The sequence below is a fragment of the Argiope bruennichi genome, chromosome 7 (genome assembly GCF_947563725.1).
Source record: "Argiope bruennichi chromosome 7, qqArgBrue1.1, whole genome shotgun sequence".
Taxonomy (NCBI): domain Eukaryota; kingdom Metazoa; phylum Arthropoda; class Arachnida; order Araneae; family Araneidae; genus Argiope; species Argiope bruennichi.
Genome location: NC_079157.1, coordinates 32094650 through 32121436, shown reverse-complemented (window position 1 = coordinate 32121436; position 26787 = coordinate 32094650). Strand labels below are relative to the sequence as shown.

Sequence of the window (26787 nt, the reverse complement as noted above, 5' to 3'; positions counted from 1 at the left end):
TGATCATATGCTAAATTTGTGTACCGAATTTCATCTGTACAATGAACAGAAAATTAATGTAAAGCTATTAAAATAATACGATTTTAATGTCTAACATAATTTGATGCTGAAAAATATTTTGTTTAGGGAGTTTTTAATAACAAGTTATTCATAAGTGATCTAATTAAAATGAAAGATAAATGATATTAACAATTTTAGTCACAGAATAATGGAATCTTTTTTGCTTACAATGTGATAATGTGAAAATTTTTTTGCTAAATATGATTGATAGAAAAGGAGGACATTATACAAAATTAGATTTCGTAACTTTTTGAGAAATATATTTACTGACAAATAACATAAAATTTAATTTGTCCCATCATTTAAAGCATTTTTTTTCAATTGGAAACTATGGCTATGTCTAACGGTTTAGAAATTAGATACTGGGCCCAGATAAGAGTGGACACCCTGTATATATTTTCAACTTTCCTTTTAAGTTCCTATCTTAAATATGTTTTGTGACAAATTGTGAGCACATGGCTGAAATTTTCTTTGAAGTTTTAAAATCGTTATTCAGTTCCGAATAGACACATAACTACAACTCATGACGTTATTGTATATGCTTTCAATCGTTTGTTGGCGTCAAATGTGTCGGTCATTAAAAATTAAATATTGGTTGTTTAATAATTAAATATGTTTATGTCGGTCATTAAATATATTTTGTGTCGAAATGCCAGCAAGTGGTTGACATTTTATTTGAAGTTTTAGAATCGCTTTTTACTACCGAATAGATTTATAACTACAACTCATGACGTTATCCAATCATTTGTTGACGCCAAATGTGTTAGCTTTAAAAAATTGCATTGTAAAATATTTGGATGCTTGATATTTCTCTCTAATGGTTGGTAATTCCCTTTTTAAATACATCTTATTAGTACAAAATGCCCATTAACATTGTTACGATATCTTCACGTTATTGTCTGGCATTCAAAATATCGAAAAATATCTAGGAGATATCGAACGATATCTTTTACTAATAGAGATGCTACTGTCAAATCTATGACCTTGAATCCAGTTAATTAACTTTTTGAAACAATATTGTCCATTGTTCTTAACTATCATAATTTATTACTAAAAATATAAACTAACTATAAGGTAAAATATAAACCTAACTTTTAACTATTGTATTTTTCATCGATTGGAAAGATTTGAAATTATTTATATCAATTGAAATACTTTTGTGCCTTTAATTAGCTTTTTTTCATCATTTTTAAAGTCATTTACCGTTTAAATAAACAAACAAATCTAATTTTGGTTGATTTCAAACATTCAGGCGATTATTTGATTAAAAAATAATATTATTTATAGTAATTTTTATCATTTTCATTTTGTTTTTGAAACCTTCTAGATTGTCTTAACAATTTATTTTCATTCTGTATAATTGCTAGGTCGTTTGTTTTCTGATACAAGAATTCTCTTCACTTCCGTGTCTGTGCCAATCTGTTTTGATTTGACCAAAATAGGAATGCAATAACGGATGGAGATATTTATTTTTTTACTTAGCAAAACATCAAAATAATACAATTCAAAAATAAAATGACAATTAAAATAGAAATCAACAGCAGAAAAAAATAAGAGAAACTTTTAACCAAGAACACCAGAAAAGTGCTCTTATTTCTTTCCGTCTGTTATGTTAAAATCGTCCGAAAGTGATAGGAATAGAATATACTGTAACGAACATTTCTTCGTTTCATTAGAAACTAACACTCACTAGATATTTAGTTCAAACACTTACAGTGGCTCAAAAAATTCAGAGTACACCTTACTTTTACTTCATAAATCCGACTTTCAATATAAATAACACATTACCTGGAAGTGTAAACATGATTTTATTTTTACACATAACAAGTGGTTTAATTTAAAGTAAAAATAAAGAAAAATCAACGAAAAATTTCTAAATTGAAAATTTTTAGAAGCATTTTAAATAAACTTACGCAGAATTTTGCCTCAAAAAATTGAGAATACACCAATGAAATTTTTGCAATATCACGCATAGAAATAAAGTGTCACTATTAAATTGCATGTCTTTTGGCTCTTATAATGGCCTCTAAACGTCATGGTACCGATTTCACTAATTTCTGGTGGTATTTGAAGATATTTTACCCCATTCTTCTTACACCACTTGTTTTAAATGGGGTTTGTTTCTAATTTTGTGTTTTTGAACCCCTTTTTCGGGTATGACCCACGAGTATTCAATGGCATTGATGTCGGGGTACTGTGGTGGTATGTGTAACTGCTATTTACAATGAAAAAGACACCATATTTTAAAGTTACGTGTATTCTGTTTGGGGTCGTTGTCTTACTGGAAAATGAAATTTCCATCTAAACCCAAATTTTTAGCACATTCCTTTAGATTGCTGCGAAGTATATCCAAGTAAACCGTATCATTTATAATGCCATCTATAAAAATTAAATCTCCTACCCCGGATGAAGCCATGTAACCTCAAATCATCACGGAGTCATCATCATGTTTAACTTTAGGACGTAAATTTTTTGGATGCAAAGCAGTATTAGGCTTTCTCCATACAGTAAGATGGTTGTCACTGCCAAAAATGTTGAGGTTTCTTTCATTACTAAATATAGATTTCTTCCAAAAGTTATTGGTCTTCAATTGATGAGTTTTTGCAAACTTCAAATGCTTTTACTGAATTTGCAAGCTGATGAACGGTTTCTCTCTAACAATGCTACTTTTATATCCAGCTTGTTTAATGGCATTTAGCACAATTTCAGCATTTTCACTTTTGCCTATGATTTGAAAAGTTTCTGCAACAAGTTGGATGAACCATATGGTAGCAGCAATCTAAAGAAAAGTGTTAAAAATTTGGGTTTAGATGGAAATTCCATTTTCCAGCAGGACAACGACCCCAAACAGAATGCACGTAACGTCAAAATATGATGTCTTTTTCATAGTAAACAACAGTTACACACACCACCACAGTACCCTGACATCAATTCCATTGAATATTCGTGGGCCATACCCGAAAAAGGGGTTCAGAAACACAAAATTAGAAACAAAACCCATTTAAAACAAATGGTGCAAGAAGAATGGAGTAAAATATCTTCAGATACCACCAAAAATGGGTCGAATCGGTACCATGACGTTTAGAGACCATTATAATAGCCGAAAGACATGCAATTTAATAGTGACATTTTATTTCTATGCGTGATATTGCAAAAATTTCATTGGTGTATTCTCAATTTTTTGAGGCAAAATTCTGCGTATGTTTATTTAAAATGCTTCTGAAAATTTTCAATTTAGAAATTTTTCGTTGATTTTTCTTTATTTTTACTCTAAATTAAACCATTTGTTATGCGTAAAAATAAAATCATGTTTACACTTCCCGTTAATGTGTTATTTATATTGAAAGTCGCATTTATCAAGTAAACGTAAGGTGTACTCTCAATTTTTTGAGCCACTGTATTTTTGTTGGCCAAACGATTTATACCTTACATGTGTTTGTTTCATAAACATCCATATTTTATTTTTGTGCAAAAACTATCCATAACTATTTTTAAATGAAGCATTTCTATTATTCCCTAAGTTACAAATATCTTTTTTTATGCTGGCGTTATAATTTTTTATGGTTCTTTTTTTTCCCTCAAGTGTGACGCAATGGGAATGAAATCGATTCTTTTGTTATTAAACTCAGACTGATCAGCATCTTTTTTTTTAATTTGTATTTTATTTTGCACAAAAATTGTTATTATTTTGCTTTATTATTTTTAAAAGAAGAATTTATTTCATAGGTTAAAAATGCTTTTTTTCCCAGATGTAATAAATATTTATTATCCTTTTTTTTCTTTTAGTTTGACGTAATGAAATCAAAATCGGCTCTTTTCTTATTAATCTCAGATGTCTTAAATATCGATTGACTTCCTTATGCGGCAATATTTTATTTCCAATGAATCTCGAAAAGTTCAGTGATGTTCATACCTGAAGTTTACGTCATATTTGCAAATTTCTTCTGGAATGTCATACAAATTCAATAGCTAGTGTCATCAAAAGTTCATTAAAATGGTGTTTTATCTTCTAATAAAATTTTGTGTTTCACAATAGGAATTTTTTAAAGAATGTATTTATTCTATTCTCAATACATGTATATGTATTCAGTACTGTGTAAACAAAATAAAAGTATTTTTTAGAAAATAAAAAAATCAGTATGTAGTCAAAAAGTTACCCTACAAAAATCATTAAGCATTTCAAAAAAAATGTTGCAAATCAGAAAATATAATGACATTTTGGTAATTTTTATCCCTAGTTCAATATCTGTGATAAATTTACCAATTTAGTATTTTGAAATAATTACCAGTTTTATGGTGAAAAAAAAACAGATTTCGAACATTATTCGTTATTTATTCATGCTTGCAAGTCATTTTTGAATAAATAGATTATTTTTTGAGAAATATGGCAGCAAAAATAAAAGCCAAACGATATTTAAAATGTCGTCCAATATAAATTTTTAAAAAAAGCGACTGCATATAATTTTTTATAGAATCTTCATGGATATTTCTCCAAAAATGTGTTTCTGTCCAATCATTCTTGTGATTTTTTTCCTAGCATATTCTATTTCCATTTTCAGAAAAAAAAATCATATTTCAATTTTTAAAAAATACATATTAGATTTTATGCAATTATTTTTTTTTATTATTTTAAATTTTTTAATTAAAATATAAAGTAAATTTTTAATTAAATTTATATTTAATTATTTTTAATTAAATTGAAAAGATTATTAGAAGGAATATTAGAAAAAGATTAAGAAAAATTAGAAGGAATATTTTTTACGAACATAACAGGCTTTTTCTCTTAACAAATTTCTAATGTGTCTCGATCATTTTTAGGAGTCACTGCCTATGTTTTACAGGCAGGTATCGTTGGCCCCTTCCCTCCATTTCTCTTTGAAGATATGATTAAAAACCTGTTGGTGGGTGAACGTAATAAATGGATTACGACGCGAGCAATTAATTTCATCAATGCACCAAATTTGTTTTTTTAAAAACTCTTTGTTTCTTTCCAAAAAGGAAAATATTTCTTGAATATATTTAATTGATACTTTTGGTGGAGATTGTTTCATTTTCTTTTCTTTTCTGAGAAACAATATCTTTTTAGAATATAGATATTTCTTACATATCACGAATATAAGCAAATGAGATAGTTCTTAAAATATGAAATGCTTTTCAGCATCATTTGTTACTATCACATTGTTCTGATGATGTGGTAAATATTTTATCATACATTATGGAGAAGCAAAAGATTAACAAAAGATTATGATACATCTAAGATGTATCATAACATTGTTATTCCAATTTTAAAAAGTAATTTTTCACAAATTTTCTGAACAATTTTTTAAAGAATATTCTTAACAACATGACACAGTACGTTATTCGTAAATTAACATGCTATATATCTTTTAAAAAATGTAAAAATGAAAAAGAATATAGAGAATAAAAAAATATATATATCGTCTGCTCCATTTATAAAATTTAGTCTCATATTTATCTTTTTTTTAATCCAAAGTTTGAGATTGCATTAGGTATTGCATCATTGTGTTAGACTACCAAACGATCGTCAGGAAAGTTATCAAAATCTTCTGCGTCCGAGGTTAAATTTTTCTAATATTTTTCATACATACGCACATTTCGAAGGTTATCATAAAATAGTAGTCCAAGGACATTAAATGGTTCAACAGAAAACATCGATATAGAAGTTTTTTTTAAAACCATTCTCTCTTTCGTATTTTTTTCTTCTAAATTTCGGGCTAATTTTATTAATGTGTTCTCGCATTAATTAATACTTAAACGCAGAAATGATTTCTTTTTTCGATTTATATTTTTAATTTACCGAAGAATAATTTTTAAACAAACTATAAATAAATGGTTATTATTAATTTAACTATACAATTTTTGTGGCAATTTATTTTAAAATTATTACATGTAATGAAACAAGTCTCATTTCTTAATTCCTTTCATTGATATTTTGCTAAAAATGAGTCATGATTTTGAGATTTTATTATGTTTCAAAATTCTACATAATCGTCTCTGAAGCTTTTTTTCATCTCTTATGTTCAAGGAAATTTAATTAAATTAATTTAATTAAGTAACTAATTAAATTGTATTAATTAATTCCATTTTTATCCTTTTATTGAATTCTATAGAAGATATATTTATGTTTTATTATATTTATATTTATATTATGTTATTATTTGGTGTCGCATGGCCGATGTTTGCCTTTGTGCCATAAAACTTCTAACACGAGCTAAATTTTGGATATGTTTCCGTAAATCTGGGTGCCGATGTTAACTCGGGTCTATTTTTGGGTAGTGCTTCATGATAAGCGGAAACAATATACTTCGAGAAAAAAAATTGTTTGATCATATATTCTTTATACGCTACATGCGCTAGAAGCAGCCCCTAAAATTGTGCACTGAGTCCGTTGAATAAGGCAATTTATGATGTATTAAAAATAAATATGGTCGTGTTGAAAAAAAATAAAAAAAATAATAAGATTTGAAATGGTAAACAATGTCAATGACAATGAAATGCAAGAACCGTTTTAAAGTTTAAAATTCAGAATAAGCAATGCTTTATAATGTAGTAAATCTAAAATTTGTCTGTCTTTAAGTAATTCAGAACAGCACATAAAAGTCGCTAGGGCGAACGTTTGTAAGGCTTTGTTAAAAATGTTTTGCATTTTCTCATTTGGCATTAACAACTATTAATCTTCATTTATCCTTTTATTTTTTTTTTATTTTGAAACGTGCAGAGAAAGAACTGCAATTGTCAAAAAGTTCGAACTCGAGAATTTGAGAGCCTCCACATTTCAAACCTCTTTAAAAAAACACATTTTTAGAATTATGTCTGTCTGTCTATGAAGATAATAGTTCAAAAACGCTCTGAAGTAGACGGATAAGATTTAGTATACGATCTTTACACCAAATTTGTAGATTCCTATCAAATTCTGAACGAAATCCATTCTGAGGAAGTCTGTGCGCAAGTGAATACGATTACTAGAATACCACCAAACAATTCATGGTGTGAGTCAAAACCTCAAGGAATCTCCACACAAGAATTGTTGAAGAGTCCAAACTCGGTCCTACTTGCTTCAATATTTATATCAATAATAACCTAGGACTATAAGGTTTTAAAATGAGCCTCTTTGTCGACGATACTGCTTTACTTTATACCGCTAAGGATTACAATTTCATCACTGAGAAGCTCGCAGAGCAACTAAATTAATAGAAAAAAATCTGATGTTATCCAATGAAAGATCTAAATTGTTATTCATAAATGTCAACTGTATTCTTTTCTTGGAAAAAGAACTTTCCTACTCCACCTAAACTTTACTGGAAAAATACGCCTTGGATTGACGATACCATCTATCTTGGAGATTCAGTTTATTTTCAAAGACATATCCTAAAAAGTGGGAGATTAACCCTAAGATTTTCTCGCATATTCTCTTTTAAGATATTCTTTTCTCTGCTTAAAATTCTGGACCTTGCGTAAAGCCACGAATGCCTTACATGGCATTGGCGAGCAATCATTACGAAATATTGATCTTTAACGCGATCTAACATTTTTACATGATTTAACATTTTTACTGAATCTAATCTATGAGCCTTGGCGATATGTCTGGCGATAAATCTCTGGTATGTGGTTAAAAGTGCCAGAAAATCACATTTCCGTTTTAGGTGAGTTTCTTTCAACTGATTGAAACCAAAATTTTACACAGAATTAAAATTGTAGTGATAAAATTACATACCAAACTTAATATATTTAAGTCCCTGCTTTTCTCGAGTTATCGTATTTAAATGCTTGTAAAATTACATGTGGACAAAAAGTTGCTCTGCTCACGAATTTCATTCCAAATTTGATAGATATTAATATAGATATTAAATCTAGATCTATATTATTACGAAGTGATAAAAACGTATCCCTGACATGCCGACCTTGGCGACAAATGTTGGCGACCTTGGTGACGAAAGGAATTTTCTAGAAGACTCCAGATGGTCCCAACATTATATCACCGAGACCAGTTTTTCCTTGAAACTTGGAGAAAGTTCTGGGACTTTCCCAAGATTACGCCACTTCCTGTAAATGACATCACTTCCTGTGGGAAGACTATAAAAAAAGCAAGCAATCGAGACCGAGGGATTTTTTGGCATCTCAATCCCACAGCAATTTGGCTTCACGGAGAAACTCTCCACCACTCATCAATTACTCCGCATGATAGAATTCCTTCATGAAGGCAGGAAAAACAAAAAACCAACAGCAGCCATATTTTTGGACATAGCAAAAGCATTCGATAAAGTTTGGATCCCAGGCCTAATACATAAATTAATTGCTTACAGTTTCCCCAAAACAATAGTTGACATAATTAAATCTTACCTCACGGACCGATATTTCACAGTGCAAGTTAACCAGACGGACTCAACAAAAAGAAAACTCAGAGCCGGGGTACCTCAAGGCGGAATTCTGGCACCCGTCATATTCCTACTCTATCTGAATGACATACCCCAACAAAAAGACATCATGATAAGTCTCTATGCAGACGATACTGCAATTCTCTCCCAAGGCAAAAACCCTCAACAAGCAATCATCCCCCTACAAAATTGCATTAATAATCTCGAAAATTAGCTAACCCGCTGGAAAATAAAACTCAACGTGGACAAAACAGAGGCAATCTTATTCTTCAAGAAAAATAATAACTGGCCCAAAATCCAAATATACAACACTGAAATCAGCTGGCAAAACGAGGTCAAATATCTTAGAATAACACTAGATAAAAACTTAAATTACAAAACGCACATAAATAAAACAAGAGAAAAATTTAATTTGGCTTTCAGAATCCAATACCCGCTAATTTGCAGAAATTCAGGTCTCTCAATAAACAATAAAGTCCTCATTTACCTAGCATATCTAAGACCAATACTTATGCATGCATGTCCGATCTGGGCTGCTACGGCGAAAATTAACCTACAAAAAATAGTCGCACTGGAAAACAAAACATTAAGGATGATAGTCAGGGCCAGATGGTTCATCAGAAATGCGGAAATCATTAAAGCTCTGAACATCCCCCCAATCAAACAATTCATCCTCAAACAAGCCCAAAACTTCTATGGAAACATCATAAATATAGACAACCCCACCCTAAGTAATCTACCGACATATGATATAAACGACACCTGCAACAAACGCAGACCTCGCTGTGCCCTTGCAATTTAAATTGCAGACAAATAATACATAACCCTTTTTTTTTTCCCACACACAAGAAAACAATACTTCCAAACTAAAATAAACCATGTATGATGCACTGTAATTACTAAGGTCAGTTTCATATCACTCCAAAGTTAACCATTTTTAGATTTACGGATGGTGGGGCCTGCGGGCCCAATGAGCCGTAATCCCTCTCAACAAAGAGGGATTTTTTGGAGAGGATTAGACAGCAAGCAAGCAAGCTGCTGAACTAGCGATTAAATGTGTTGCGATTGATTAGCCGTATTTGTAGAAGAAAAATTTCGTAACAATATATTAACCATATAGATATTAAATCTGTGTGCCAAATTTTACCTATCTAACTTTCTTCATTTTATAGTTATCGCGCTAACTTACAATCGGCAGCCGGACAGACAGACTTTACTCTGAATGGATTTCGCTCAAAATTTGACAGAATTCTACAAATGTGGTATTATAAATACCGTATACCAAATCTCATCCGTCCATTTTAAAGCGTTTTTTAGTTATTTTGAGTTTGTTTTTCGAACTGAGGAATGTCTAAATTGTAAAGATTTGTCAATTTGATGATTATCAAATTTTCTCTATACTTCACATTCGATAAAATAAAAACTATAAACAATTATAAAAGATAAAATGTAAAACTATACAAAAATCCAAAATTTTCAAGTAAAAACAAAACTTTTCTATGAAACAAAGCTGCAGCCCCATATGGCATACCTCATACGCATCCCCCATATGGGCGATTGTTGCAAACATACATTATAGCATTGGCAAGATTGCAAAATTTGTGGGTTTGGCTAATCAGTAAAATCCCTTGGTTTTGAACAATGATATTAGAAAAAAACAACTTATCTTTTAACATGTGATGACTATCATTAGGAATTATCCATTAAATTCTTTGAAAATTAGAGAAAAGCGACAACATCGCCATCAATAGAATTTTATGACTCTAAGCTTCCACAACCTTGTCGAGAGAACTCCACAAGACCTCATCCTCTTTTAGTGATTAAGACATGTCCAACACCTTTACCACACCATATTGACTCTGAACTAAATTTTGCCGATAAAACACTTACGTGAACTCGCTCTTTTCTTCTTTTCCTCTTTTTTTTAATTTCATTTGTAAACTTTATAATTATTATACACAGTTCAAAATAGTTTATGTAAAACCACTTGTTAAGTAATTGAATTGCAATGTTATTATCTCATACAACTACAGTGCCTTGAGGTGAAGAACTTAGTTTAAGAAATCCCCCCCACCCCCAACAATTAGGCAAATCGACGATAACTAAAGAATGCTAAGAGATAGATAGATAAAATTTAGTTTCCAGTTCTAGCATCTAAAATGTAGATTTATATCAAATTTAGAATCTAATAGGTCTAGATCTAGAAGTCTATCTGTCTGTCTGTACTTTCGCATGCCGAAAAACGCAGCTACTTAAATAAGTGAAATCTGGTATGAGACCTTAAAGTTATAGTTTCATGTCTAATTTTTGTTACAATAAGTTGGACAAAAAAAGCGCTATAAGTATATATTCGATTTTCTGGTAGGTGCCATCTTTGACAATAAATCGCATGCCAGCGATTAAACGTCAAAGATTACACGCTAGATTCTAACCAATGATCAATATTTCGTAACTATTGTTTGCCAATACCATTTATTTTTATACACCTACCGGGTTTCTTCATACCACTGCCAAGCATACTTCTCTCAAATGTGGGACTCTGAAAATAAAAATCTGAGCACTCCTTTAATTCATGGCTTTGTCCAAAGTCCACAATTTTATGTAGAAAGAGGGAAAGAAATAATACATTTATTACAGAATATGTGAGAAAGTTTTGAAGAGATAACTTCCACGGAGCCGGCGTCTTGGTCTAGGGGTAGCGTGTCTCCCATGTGATCTGTGCGTCCCGGATTCGAGTCCTGGTTCGGGCATGGTTGCTCTTCACCCTGTGTTCTATCTGTGAGATGTGTGAAAGAGTCCCCCTGTAAAAAGGAGTTGTGCAAGCGAGTGTGTGAATGCCTTCTTCATATGAGCTGAAGACTTCTGCCCTCGCGTGCTCAGGGGTCTTTACCTTCAGAAGCTACTGCACTCCTCTTTCCCGATTTCTTGGAATTGGTTTGAAGTGGAGTTCAATTCAAGGATTATAAGCAAACAGCGTGAGTGTTGTTGTTGTTTCTTATGGCACTTGCCACGGACAAGCCCGCTGTTCGAAGACAGCCGATTTAAGCCTAAGGGGGAGCGCCTCTTGTTTTTATCGTAGAGCCAACTAGGGCCAAGAGTACGACTTGACTACTCACGCATCACTTATTCGCTTGCACAACCCCTTTTTACATGAGGGCACATTCACACACCTCACAGATAGAACATAGAAGTAGGAGAACAACCATGCCCAAACCAGGACTCGAACCCGGGACACCCAGATCACGGAGCATGAGTGTGAACCAGTGAAAGTAAACCAGCGGGAGTGCTCTCCCAAAAATTTTCTCGCATACTCTCTAATAAATTTGTCATGTCAGAGAACTCTTTACATGGCACTGGCGTACAATAATTACGAAATATTTTTTGGCGTGAATTTGGCATTTTTACTGAATCTATCGTGTCTCCCTTGGCGAGTTATTTGGCGATTAATCCTACCATATGGTTAATGGTATCCAAAAAGTCAAATTTGTGTTTAAGACATGTTACTCTCACCCGATTGAAACAAAAATATGTCATAAAACTGCACTTGTAGTTACAAAACCCTTGACCTAATTTAATATATTTAATTCGTTCGTTTTTGAATTATCGCATTTACATGTTTTTGAAAATTCAGACTGACAGACATTCATCCCCTAGATGGATTTGGCTCAAACTTTGAAAGGTGTGTGTTCTATAGATGTTATTTCTGTGTACCGAATTTTATCTATCTAGCTCTCTTCGTTTTGTAATTATCGTGTTATAATCGTGTTATTCGTAATTATCGTGTTATTCGAACAACCGGACATACAGATTTCTACTGAACAGATTTTGTTCAAAATTTGATAGAAATCTGCAAATCTGGTGTAAAGACCGTATACCAAATGTCAGTCTTCTAGCTCAAAGCGTTTTTGAATTATCTTTGTCACAGAAAGACTGACAGGCGGACATTTTCCAAAAATAAACGTCTAAAACGTGGTTTCATCAAAATCTCAAGTTCGAATTTTTTTTATGATTATTATACTTTCCCTATACTATGTATACGAGAAAGTAAAAAGATATTGATTATAGATGAAATAGGAATAAATAATGTAGAAATAGTGAAAAGATGATACAGAAGTTATTCGAAATTTACGAACTAATTTTAATATTTGAAAGTCACACGAAAACATTTTGTTTAAGGCTCTATAGGAGATAATTCAAAGGAAGATGAAAAATTAGCTTATGTGTGTTGAAACACTCTACGTTTATCTTGTCATCAAAGCAACGAAACTTCCAAAAGAGTCAATCTAATCTAATCAAAGGAGTCCAAAAATAGCCAAACAGGGCATATGCCAACAAACCTCCTACCGTCTCAGAAAAAGATTCGAGAAAAAAAATGAGATGTATTCTTATGTTTACTTCTCTGAATACATATACTATCAACTTTGATGGCTATCATATTTTAGCGTTTCATTTCAGAAATGTTTAAAAAAGAAAAACTTTTTTATCTTATAACTTTAAATGAGCAATTCTTGTATATAAAAAAAGTTTATTTCGTGTATCTCGGAAATGGCTCAAGCGATTTGGGTCAACTTTTATATTTAGATAAGGTTTTGCTTTTTAAGTTTATCTATATAGGTTTCTTTTCTAAAAAATGCAATTTTACACAAAAAAAAAACACTTTTATTTTTATAAATAACTATTAGAGCCTTTTTCTATCTACTCTTATGTTGACAATGTCATATAGCGCCATTTTGTAAATTTTTGTGGTACTTGTATTGTGTTAAGATCCAATTTCGCCATGGTAAAACTGAGTGTATGTTCAAAATCATAAGTAATGATAGATAAACTGTAAAATGAATAAACTGTAAATGTAATACAGCAAATTGTTTCGAATAACATATTGAACTAAGTGCATTCATGATTTTTTTTTTATTTAAATGGCCTGTTCATATGTAGCCAAGATTGAAAAGTATTCAAATGTAATCAAATATTTGTATCTAAATATTTCCTCAAAAAAAAAAAATCTGTGGAGCGAAACTTGGTCTTTCACGTTACTGAAGTTGAATTGACAAATCGGAAATTGATTGAAACTTGGACATTGTCCATTCAAATACAGCAATTTTCATTGTTAACTTTATTCGATTTTATTCTTACTATTCAAATAATTATATTCAATTAAAATATATAAGCATATTTTAAAGAATATTAAAGAAAAATCTTTCATTTTGTTAGTTGTTACTAGTAATAAAAAATAAAAAGCACATAATTGAAGGATTTGATGGAATAACGCAATTGAGTCGAATTTCACTACATTTATAAAAAATCAATGTTACAAATAATATGAAAATTGATTTTGGAAAATTCATGTAGAAATCATACGGATATAAAACATTTACATTTCTAAAAATATTCATATTTTGAATTTCAAAGTTGCGTAAAAAATCGTTTTTAGGAGATAATAAGCTTCAAAGTTAAAGAGAGAAAACTTTATAATTTCGATTTTAATTTCTTGTGACTCGTGCTACGGCTTCTGGAATTTATAGATCGTTTAACAATGTTATTTCCCCACTTACCTTTGTTTGCTGAAAAGCAGGCAAAATACTTCCTGTTTTTGTTTTTACAACTTTATTTCTTCTTTTCTACTTATTTCAACTCCTGTTTTTCTCTATTTTTTTTCGAATATAATTTTGCAAATTAATTTTAGTATTTCAAATGATGATCATTATTTACTCTCTTTAGCTCTTTATGTATCAGTGGCTCAAAAAATTGAGAGTACACCTTACTTTTGTTTGATAAATCTGACTTTCAATATACATTACCAAGAAGAGCAAACATGTTTTTATTTTTACCCACAACAAATGGTTTAATTTAGAGTAAAAATAAAGAAAAATCAACGAAACGCTTCAAAACTGAAGAATTTCAGAAGCATTTTAAATAAACATACTCATATTTTTGCCTCAAAAAATTGAGAGTACACCAATGAAATTTTTGCAATATCTCGCATAGAAACAAAGTGTCACTGTAAAGTTTGGCTCCTATAATGGCCACTAAACGTCATGGTACCAATTCGACCAATTTCTGGCGGTATCTGAAGATATTTTATCCTATTGTTCTTGCAACACTTGTTTTAAATAGGTTTTGCTTTTAATTTTGCGTTTTTTGTGCCACTTTTTCGAGTATAGCCCACGAATATTTTATGGCATTGATATCGGGGTACTGTGGTAGTGTGTGTAACTGCTGTTTACGATGAAAAAGACACTATATTTTGACATTACATGCATTCTGTTTGGGGTCGTTGTCCTGCTGGAAAAGGGAATTTCCGTCTAAACCCAAATTTATAACACTTACCTTTAAATTGCTGCGACCATATGGTTCTTCCAACTTGCTGCAGAAACTTCTCGAATCATAGGCAAAAGTGGAAGTGCTGAAACTGCGAAATGCCATTAGACAAGCTGGATATAAAAGTCGCATTGTTAGAGAGAAACCGTTCATCAGCTTGCAAATTCAGATAAAGCATTTAAAGTTTGCAAAAATTCATTAATTGAAGACCAACTGCTTTTGAAAAAAAGTTATATTTAGTAATGGATGAAAACTCAACATTTTTGGCAGTTACAGCCATTGTACTGCATCGAGAAAGCTTACTACTGCTTTGGATCGAAAAAATTTACGTTCTACAGGTAAACATGGTGGTGACTAAGTCATGAATTCAGGTTGCATGCAACCGGGATAGGAAATTTAATTCTTATAGATGGCATTATAAATAATCATATGGTTTACTTGGATACACTTCGCAGCAATATAAAGGAAAGTGCTAAAAACTTGGGTTTAGATGTGAATTTCATTTTCCAATAGGACAACAACCCCAAACAGAATGCTCGTAAAGTCGAAACATGGCGTCTTTTTTCATTGTAAACAATAGTTACACACACTACCACAGTACCCCAACATAAATACCATCAAATATTCGTGGACCGTACTCGAAAAAGTGGCTCAAAAACACAAAATTAAAATTAAAACCTATTTAAAACAAGTGTTGCAAGAAAAAGGGGATAAAATATCTTCAGATACCGCCAGAAATGGGTCGAATCGGTACCATGACGTTTAGTGGCCATTATAGGAGCTAAAAGACATGCAACTTTACAGTGACACTTTGTTCCTATGCGAGATATTGCAAAAATTTCATTGTCATACTATCAATTTTTTGAGGCAAAAATATGAGTATGTTTATTTAAAATGCTTCTAAAATTCTTCAATTTAGAAGTTTTTCGTTGATTTTTCTTTATTTTTACTCTAAATTAAACCATTTGTTATGGGTAAAAATAAAAACATGTTTGCTCTTCTCGGTAATGTGTTATTTATATTGAAAGTTGGATTTATCAAATAAAAGTAAGGTGTACTCTCAATTTTTTGAGCCAATGTATATATTCAAGTAAATGTTAGAATTTTAGGGATATATTGAAGCATTTCTTTTTATTTTATCAGAATATGAAGTCATAAAAATTATTTGATAAACGTAAATATTTGCTTTGAATGCGTCGTCTGTGTGTAGTCATGGCCTTCAAACAGAGGAAATTGACCAAATAACCTTGATTTAGTCATTTCACTAAAAAATCATTAAACTGTTTTTATTTAACTGTCATTCTTTTATTCTTTTATTCTTTTTTTTTAGATTCAGCTGCACAGATTTTAACGCACAAGATTTCGAAGCACTTTCTCATCATTTATTTTACTCTCGAGATACCCATCCTACCTGCAAAGCTGATTTCCACTCAGAGGAAAATCACATTCGAAGCCGGTAAGAGAAAATGTTATTTGTGTTTTAAAACATCTGCTTTTGAAATGAAATGAGCTCATTATTTCTCATACGTAGACAAAACAGATTGGTTGTATTTTAGCTACACTCGAATGTTTTAATTTCATAAATACATCAGCAATAGGTGGAGCGAAAAAAAAATCGGTTTCCCGAGTACAGAGTTCTAATATAGCTGAAAAGTTGCAACTAATATCTGACATACGGTTAATATAAAAGTACCAGAAAATCTAATTGAAATCAAAATTCGATCATTATTAGAATTGTAATCAGAAGATAACATAACAAATTTAATTTGTTTGTCATTGCGTTTTTTGAATTACCGTGTATGCGTTTTTAAATTATCGTTTTGAATAACGCATTACGTGCATCGAAAGTAACAGACCGATAGACAGTCAGTTCTTCGTTTGATTTAATTCCAATTTGATACGGATTTTGATGCTAAGCCCGTGTTCCAAATTTTATTTGTCTAGCTCTATATATTTTGTAGTTAGCCTGTATTAGAATAGCAGGACAGACTTCTTCAAATTGCATTTTTTTTTCAAAATATGATAGAAATCTACAAATTTGGGATAAAGATCATATACCAGGTTTCATTTATTTAGCTCGGAGCGTTTTTGACTTATTGTGTTAACAGACACTCAGACATAATTCCAAAAATATTTTTTAGGGAGGGGGGACTCTGAGAGATCTGAAACGTGGTAATTCGAACTCGAATTCATCAAAATCTCTCGTTCGATTTTTTTTTAATGATTATCATATTTTCTCTTTGAATATTTTGCAACGAGAAAGTAATTATTGATGAGGAGAAATATCACTTTATAAAAATATTTTAGGCAATCTAAATTACTTGGAAAATACTGTGCGAGTAGAAAGATGTAAAAGTAAAATTTTGAACAATTGAATTTGGACTCATTTTAACTTAAATAGATGGAAAATTATTCGTATTGTTAAACTAAAAACTTTGGGAATGTAGTTTGAAATATGGTTAGAGGAAAAAGTGTTAATCACATTTTCTGAAGCACAACTGTATTACGCATAAAAAAGTGAATTTTAAATTAAATTGAAAGGGAAAAGTATAAGAAAAACACAAAACATCAGTGCGCTAGAGAAGTAAAAATGTGGACATGGTTTGAAATACGATAAGGAGAAAAAAGTTTTAATCATATTTTTTGAAACATAATTGTATCTTGCCTAAAATAGCGCATTTTAAATTAAATTGAACGGAAAATATTTTAAGAAAAAGCCAGATACTTCGGTACGCTAGAGAAGTATAAGTCGACTGCTCTTCCCTTAATTAGATTTTCGTACAAATGATCCAAAATGGCGCCAATCAGCTTTCTGAAACTGCTCTTAAGCAGGAAATCTTCCGAGATATTTGTTGCCATTCTGAGCATTTTTTTTTTTTCTTCTTGTTTTAAGTTTTGTCGGGACGTATTTTCATTAGATCTGAAATCTGTTAAATTATTTATGTGATAAAGCAAAGATGAAGCGATAAGTAATATTTGCTATCATCCTTTTGATAAGTTTGCCCTTACTGAACAAGCAAAATAAAATTATATCGCCTCAATACGAAGCCACTTAAATAGTCATTTCAAGCTTCAGAATAAATAAAAACATAAGGAACTCATGAGTTCAATTCTGCGCTAGAAAAAAAGTGGTGTTGTAAGGATGTCTGGCACACAGTACTTTTTTCTCAAGTACTACCTTTATATATAGTAGTGATTAAAGCATCGATATCCCCGTTGGATTTGAAACACTTCGTTATGAAAATCACTTGAATTATGTAAGATATTCAACTTCAACAAGGATTTTCATATTCTACAACAAACGATTTTTTTAAAACGGAAGCAAACGATTTTTCTGTATTCTTTATTTTTAATGCATTTTTTTTAAAAAAAAGTGTTTGTTCTAGATATTGGAGAATTGTTGCAAGTAACTAGAACAAGGAGGAGACATTTTTCGTTAAATTTGTATAAGAGTAAATGAAAAAGAAAAGCTTATTTCACTTAAGAATATAAAATTTGATTAAATCACTACAAATTCTGATTTTAAAAAAATGAAAACTATTCCAATAACCAGAGCAGGAACCTCTAAGGATTTTGGTAGTGTGTCTCAGATGCCTATTTTTTTTCCCTCTCCAAATTCCTAAACCAAATAAATAAATATTTTTATTGGTTTTAATTTAATCACTGTATAAGAAGTTTTAAGAAGAAAAGTTTGATTAGCTGAAAGCTTTGAATTACGGATCACTTTTAAAAAAGCCAATTTCAGTCTGCCGCGTATAAAAAAACCTGAAAAGTAATTTTATCTTGAACAGTAAGATAAAAACTATTTTAATACAATCTAAATACTATTAATTATATGACCAGAAGATTTTAAATTTAAAAAATAGATTTTTTTTAAAGCAAGGTAATTTAAAACTTACAAAAAGTAATTAATTAGGAATGTTGTTGTAATAATGTTCGAAAACATAAACTGAAAAAGTTCGTGTGCACCATCTTTGTAATTTCAATGCAAATACAAAATTAAATCACTCTAAAAATACCGCAAAAAAAAAAAAAAAACCCAAGGCCTTCAGACAATCCGAATAGAAGGACCCGTAGGTAATTGCCATCTTGGCTAATTGAATAATTTGACTCTGTAAATAACATGAGTTACGTACAGGGCCCGACGTAGCGTAATTGGAACCCGGAGCAAAAACTTATTTGGGGGACCCCCCTCTGCTTCATTACTTTAGTAATGAAAACCATGTATAGAACTTGTCTATGGTATTTTTCGTTAATTAATTCAAAATGCTATTTAAAGTTAAAACTAAAAACCCTCTTAGTCTTAACTCGAAGTTCCGCATTTAATAATTGAATTTAAAATGCAATCTGACAAAATATTTTGTTTAAAAAAAGTTCATTAAAGAGGAAAACGTAAAATAAACTTACTATTTGATTTTGCGGGCCCCCTCTGATGTGGGGGTTTCATTTCTCCAATCTATTTGGCATGTGACGGCATTCACCAAAAAAAACTTAAACTCTTTAATTTCGCTCTTTCATAATACTATTCATGCAAACGAGGTTTTTCTGTGTTCGTAAGAGATAGTTATAATTTTTGTCTATTTTGAAATATAAAACATTTTATGTATTAACTATACAAATGTCTGGCAGTGAACTGAATTGATTCTGTTGTATTTTGAATTTTAGTTATTCCAATGGCTTCCATTCCCTTTGCCTCGTACAGTGCTTCCAAAATTCACGATCACGTGAAAGCGAGGCAGAAATTTGATGAATCGCAACATGGAGAATCAGCTACTAAAATGTTCCATCACAACGCCTTTGGTAAAAGAAATATTCATACTTTATTTTATTCTCTGATCGCCTTTGACGATCAGCTAGATCGCCATGAATATTGAGTTTTTTTTTCTTCTTGTTTTTTACAATAAAACTTCCTATGCATAATATAATGCGCATTGTTGCCTTTAGGAAATATTTTTAAGACATTAAAGCCGTGTATTTTCAATAGCCTTACACTCGTTCTGTCCATTGCGTGTATGAACCATCCTAATAGACACAAGTCCCATGACATCACAGTGCTGTTAAAAATATAATTGTCTGGATAACCTATCTTCTAACTTTTCCCAACTTCATTTTATCCTCTCATTTTAAACAAAATTAAATAGAATCACTAGCTTTTAAAAATGGAAAAAAGTCACACAATCGATTATTTGACAGAACAATGAAAATGGTTTGAATTTCAATATAATGGTAAAAATTATATAAAAGAATATGTTTAAAGAATTTCCAAAATTCATGAAGAATTATCCCGATTGTAATTTGTTATTATTAAAAAGACAAATTTTTTTTTAAATTTTGAAATGGTGTAAAATTTAGTTTTGTACAATACGGAAATTATCAAAAAAGAATATTAAATCTAACTCTGCGTCAGATTTGATAGGTCTAATTCAAACGGTCTATCTTATAGAAACTAACACACATACAGACACATAAGAATGTTCTTCTTTATTATTAGCAGATATTTATTTTTATATTCTTGCATCCCCACTGAACATAAATAAAGAAATAATATTATTAAATTTATGCTAAAAATATTCGATCAAGAGATTTTTGGTTAGCGCCAATGCTTTAGATCTTCTAAAATATGAAAAAAAAAAAAATAAAGTTTTTGGAATTGTGTTTTTATGTCTGTTTGCTTATAAATGAAAATAAAATTCAGAAATATCATAAGCAAGATACATAAAATTTGGGACATAATCTTACATTTGGTTCTTGTTTATGCGCTTTTGAGAATTACACAAACAAGAACCATAATGAACAAGAACCAAAGATGAAACTTTCTCATTGCCATTTACTTCGTATGAAAATATATTAAAGGCAGTTTTATTTATTAGCATTTATTTATCGTCTGTCCCTATAAAATTTGTAAAAAAGTAATAATCGCATGCAGAATATGTATGATTTTTTTATAATGTTTTTTTAATGCTTATCATTTCCTTTTTTTCTTTATGAACTGTTACTCAATTTATAAACCAGACGACAATTTTGATTAAATGTATATTTTTTATCCTTGACTTAAGTTCTTTTTATTTTCATCAAAATTAGCTTTTTAATAAAATTATAGGTGCAATAAATTCAAATTCTTTTTACTATAAATAAAACGGGCTCAGATTTTAATTATTTTTGAGATTAAATTTGTATTAAATGTTATTTTAACATGTTTCATTTGAAAATGCAGGGGTTGAGAAAATGCTGCAAAACTACAACAACAAATTGATGAACAGCATTTGGGGACAGTACAACTTGTATGCTGCCCATGCCTTCCAGAAAAACAATGAGGGCGCGCACCCAATAATTGACATCTTCAACATCCCACAGGTCAAGTAAGTGAGAAAAAAAGTATATTATATATAACACTTTGTGTTACATTTTTTAGAGGAGAGTTTATCTGTTCAGCTATCTGAGTTCGTGTGAATACGATACCAATAAGACGGAAATCTATGTAAATAAAATTTGGTACACAGATTTAACATCTATAATAGATGCGTATCAAATTTTGAACTAACTCTATCAAAGGGTTGACTATGTGTCGGTCAGCGCTTTCGTATTTATATAAACGTAATATCTCAAAAATTTAATGCCTTCAATAAAAAAAAAATTGGTATGTGATCATATTACTAAAATTGTGGCTTTTCGTCACATTTTCATTTTCAATTAATAGAAAAGAAAAATCATCCGAAATGCATACTCGACTTTCGTTACCGAGTACAAAATGCTCATGAAAATAAAAATCTGAGACGCCTGTAGCTTCACGCCTCTCACGCCTCCCAGAACTCGTAATTTTATATAAAGGGAGAAAATAACGCCTTTATCAAGGAATATTAAATACAGTTTCGGGGGGGGGGGCACTCCCGCTGTTGTGAGTTGAAGTATTTAGAACTAAAATTAAACAAACAACAAAGAAGATGTGTGAGAAGCCTCTTTTCGTTTCAGAATTATCCATACTGATTGAAAAGGCATGAAGGCAACAGTATTTTGTGGAGAACAAATTTTAGTGCAATATATATAAAAGGGAAAAACGGTTTTTAAATATATAGCTCAAAATTATATATAAAAAATTGTGCTCCATGCTAGTTTTTAATAATAAAATAGATTAAAATTACTAAACGCAGCTCCTCCAAGATCCCCCCACCCCCACCGTTCTCACCTTCTCTGCAATTTTTACATAACCATTATCCCCACTCTGCCTAAGCATCCAAAGTGAACTGCATAACTCATCTGCCAAAAACTGTAAATTTTAACTCTATTACTAATGGTATCTATTACCATGGCTTTCTACATTATGAGTAGGGGTATACGCCGACCCTCCAGCTAGAGGTGTCAGCCATCATAGGCAATGTGGCTGTTACATTATGAGCAGGGTATACGCCGACCCTCCAGCTAGAGGTGTCAGCCATCATAGGCAATGTGGCTGTTACATTATGAGCAGGGTATACGCCGACCCTCCAGCTAGAGGTGTCAGCCATCATAGGCAATGTGGCTGTTACATTATGAGCAGGGTATACGCCGACCCTCCAGCTAGAGGTGTCAGCCATCATAGGCAATGTGGCTGTTACATTATGAGCAGGGTATACGCCGACCCTCCAGCTAGAGGTGTCAGCCATCATAGGCAATGTGGCTGTTACATTATGAGCAGGGTATACGCCGACCCTCCAGCTAGAGGTGTCAGTCATCATAGGCAATGTGGCTGTTAACCGATATGCTAAATGTTTCAATGCTCTTCCAGGAAGCGAGAACCTATTTTAAAGGTAATTTGACACCATTAGGAAAGTTTCATTTTAGCATCTAATTTTTACTTTCACGTATACGTAGTATACAGAAAGTACAGTAATTGACAAAATATTCGTACTCGAGATTTTGACGAATCTCCACGTTTTAGAACTCCCTGAGTTCGAAAAACACATTTTTAGAAAATGTCTGTCTGTGACAAAGATAACTCAAAAACGTGTTGAGCTAAAGGGTTGTAACATTCCCCGTTTCCCAGTACTGATAAGACAGTTACAGTCAGCTGTGTCGTCGCTGTTACTTACTAAACTCCTCGAGATAGCCAGATGGTGGATTTTTTCACCTGGGTGGTCTCGCATCTGTTCATTAGCGACTACAGTGAAAGACCACTTGTGGGAATTCCTCGTTCAAGAGATATTGAGAGTACCTTCAAAGAGAAAGGGGTGTCCAAACATCTGGATACTAAATGTTTCTCATTGTGCAAGGACTATGATAACTCCGTGTTCCAGAATAGTCAGTTATGAAAGGTGCATCACACAAAGGACCTCCCCCAGACCGACTGGCACCGTTGAGAGAGCATATTGCTGAACCCCGATTGGCCGAAAAAGAGCTCAAATGACCAATGTAAATTAAGAAGGCGGAGATTGTCGCCGAAATAAAGTGCGGAGATTTTTTTAGAAGAGATGAAACGAATTGCAGGCAGACTGTTGGACTACGCCCACGAGTTCGGAGTCCAAGAACCAACTGATTTTCAAGATAAACCTTCGACTTCGACCGTTGTGTCTCCTACTACAGGTGTAAATAACTATTTATTTAACCAAGATTAGAACAAGTTGTTCTTTTGTATATATAGGGCTGTAAAATAAAGAATTGTCTGAAAATTCTGCTTCGTCATTTGATTAGTCTAGATCAAGACATTACAAGTTTAATATTTGGTATACGGTCTTTACACATTTGCAGATTTCTATCAGATTTTGAGTAAAATTTGTTCAGAGGAAGTCCGGCTGTTAGAATATATGTTAGCGCGCTAATTACAAATCGAAGTGAGGTAGATGGATAAAATTCGGTGCACGGAACTTATCATCAATAATATACGCACCTGTCGAAGTTTTGACAAAATCCCAAAAAAGGTTGATCGTCCGTCGGTCTGTACTTCCAGAAACATGCAAAACGCGATAATTCAAAATCGCAAAGAGTTAAATATATCGAATTTGGCACAGGATTTTATGACTACAAGTGCAGTTTTCTGTAAAGTTTTTGTTTCAATCGGTTGCGAAAAAAACTTGTCGAAAACACAAACAATGCCATATAAGATGTTCACTGGTATGACAAGTTTGCTAGAGAGTATGCAAGAAAGTTTTAGAGAGACCACTCATTTCGTAAAAGGATGCTGTATTAAATACGTTAACGGTCGAAACTGGCGTGATACAGATACGGTATCTGTTCATCTTGATAGCGAAGAGGTCAGACGCTGGTCCAGAGATGATTGCATCTGACCACTCTTCTCATCTGTAAACATAAGCGCATTCAATACGATTACAGATTTACGAAATAATCCATAGTTCACTTACGGCAGGTTTTAACTAGTAGTTAAACACACTCGTCCATTCTTTAACCTTATTTTTTAGACTGATTTATATAGATAATGTTTTTTTCCTTTGCTTGTTATCGTTTTGCCATCGCCATACTTAATCATTTTTTTCTTGAAATTTTTTTAAAAAGAAAACCGTGAAATTAAGATAACTGGCCTGCCTTTAAAAGTGCTTGAAACAATCCCGGAAATTCCGTAATTGCTTAGAACTAAAGATTGCATTTTCCAAGAATTCTCATCTCTAATTCAATCTCTTTGTTTTACTTTATTTTTATACTAGGCGCTTTTAGCGATCAATTTGTTAGTCCATATTATTGACGTTTTAGGTTGTTATACCATGAATATAAAATGTATTTTTTTTAAATTCTCCTTGGTTTTTTACACGTCAATGTGCCACCGAGCGCTTACTGACTCTCTCATGGCACATGAGAAGGCATAAACAAGTCTGGAGGAAAAATGGTGCAGGAGAGTTGCATCGAATACTCTTTCACGCGGCAAGATTCACTCCATAGTAAATCATATTCATAAATATCAAGGGGCCGGGGTAGCCTGATTGGTAGAGCGTTGCATTCGCGTCTCTTAGGTTGCGAGTTCGAACCCCGTAAGCCGAAGATTCCCAGCGTGTTGGCGACTGACGACTGTATAAATCTGTCGTGGTCACAAAGTCCTCAATGTCGAGTGTAATATCACTGGGGTACTGGATCAGGGGTAATCGTTCTCTGATCCAGGTCTAAATTACGATCTGTAGATGCGTGAATGAAGTCCGCCCCGTAAAAAGAGTTGTGACGTGCGTGTATCTAAGTCGTTCTCTTGGCCCTAGATGGCGCTACTATAAAAACAAGAGACGCTCTCCCACCAGCTTAAAATCGCCGTCTTCGTAACGGCGGGCTTGTCCATGGCAAATGCCATAAGAAACCTTCAGGACCGCACAATAGCTAAGACAAAAATACCACTTGCCAAAATCAACCGAAATTATTCCCTTAAAAGTGCAGAACCAAGTCCTCGCAAAGGAAATCAAAACCATAGGACCTAGAAGGACGCTACAGATTTCTGACTCTACAATGTTTGTTTATACATAGATGTTCACAATGTAATTTGTCAATATTTTTCCTTTTTAATTAGTATTCTCATTTCTCTGTAGTCTCAACACATTGTCACCATTCGTTTTTAGCTATTCTTATACCCATTATTTAGTTATTATGTCGCCAAATCATTAAATACAGTTTTGTAGGATTTGGCACCGATGGGATTCTCTCTGGAGATCCCTGGATTTGTTGTCGTCTCTTTCTTTCTTTTATCCTTTTTTTTTTTTCTGTCTTCTTTTTTCCCTTCCATCTTGTGCTCATCCAACTGGTTAAATAACTTAGTGTTATATGCATCGGGAGCACAGGATGGTGTTATGTTATGTTATTTCACACGACTGGAAAAAACAAATTCAATTGAACCAGTTTGCTGCAAATTAAAAAGTGTATATATTGCGAAACAAAAGCGGAATTTTACTACATAGCTAATAATTGGCAAGATCAAGCGATAAATCATAACTATTACCCATCTAGCGACGGTTTAGTTTATTTTTGCGCTCGATATATATATATATACACAAAAGTATTAGAATCAAGTTAATAGGAAAAACAAAAAATCAAAAAAAAAAAAAAAAAAAAAATTAAACCAAAAAAATTATAAAAAATATAAAAAAAGAATCCGGCCTGAAGACTTTTTCAAGGGTCACCCTCAGGCAGGGATTCAAAGAAAGGGATTTTTTCTGTGAGGAAAAACAGACATTGTCTAAAAATGATTCCTCGTGACCCGAAAATCCCCTGAAATTATGCTCAAGAGATATACCATTTTAACAGAAAGGAAATATAAAACAACAAATAAGAAGAAATTACCACAACAAAGTAAAAATACAATAACAAAAATAACAATAAAAACAAACAATAGCACTAAAATTAAAAATTAAAAACGAAAAGGCCAGTACATACCATTAACAGTCAAGAAAACTTTAAACTATTGATTGTGATTCCCTGTTTTTAAAAAACTAGCGGTAAAATATGTAAACAGATGTAGGCTCCCAGCGCCATCTATTGAGTAATCCAATATGCAAGGAAAGTTCTATTTTAACTTAAGCCAAAGGATTAATCCCAATCCATACCTTGTTTAAAATAAAAAATTGACATTACAGTAATTTCTAGGAAATTCATTTTTAATTAAATTTTTAAGGAGGTTGTTTGATGCTTCAATATAAGAATTTTTATTATTGCAAACCCTTTTGATCCTGTTAACTTGTGAGAAAATTAGATTTTTGAAAATTTTAGAGTTTAGATTGGAATGGTAGTTACATAGTTTTGTTATTTTAAAGTTGAAATCATCCCTTTTATCGTATATACCAACTATTGTTTTATCATTAGCAATTTCGATTTTTAAATCCAGAAAGGTAGCCTCAAGTTGATTTTTATTTGTTTCTGTTAGAATTAAATCTTTTGGATAGCAATTAGTAACAATATTAGTATTGTCGAAGTTAATCAAAAGTAGGTCATCAATATATCTCCACCCGTTTATTAAATTATATTTAATTATTTTTTTCTCATAGTAATGCAGGAAAATATTAGCTAAAGCACTTGAGAAAGCTGTTCCCATTGGAATGCCCTTGACTTGTTTATA

The 26787-nt window shown here is 31.8% G+C and overlaps 1 protein-coding gene across 1 annotated transcript in view; it reads left to right on the top strand.

Annotated features, from left to right (window-relative positions):
• Nucleotides 1–26787, top strand: part of LOC129975879 (uncharacterized) — a 38745-nt gene that overhangs the window by 7422 nt on the left and 4536 nt on the right. The window contains exons 2-4 of the mRNA XM_056089142.1: nt 16105–16230; nt 19440–19574; nt 20989–21133. Of these exons, the coding sequence (XP_055945117.1) occupies nt 19448–19574; nt 20989–21133 (272 nt within the window). The 5' untranslated portion in view covers nt 16105–16230; nt 19440–19447. The remainder of the gene's footprint in view (nt 1–16104; nt 16231–19439; nt 19575–20988; nt 21134–26787) is intronic.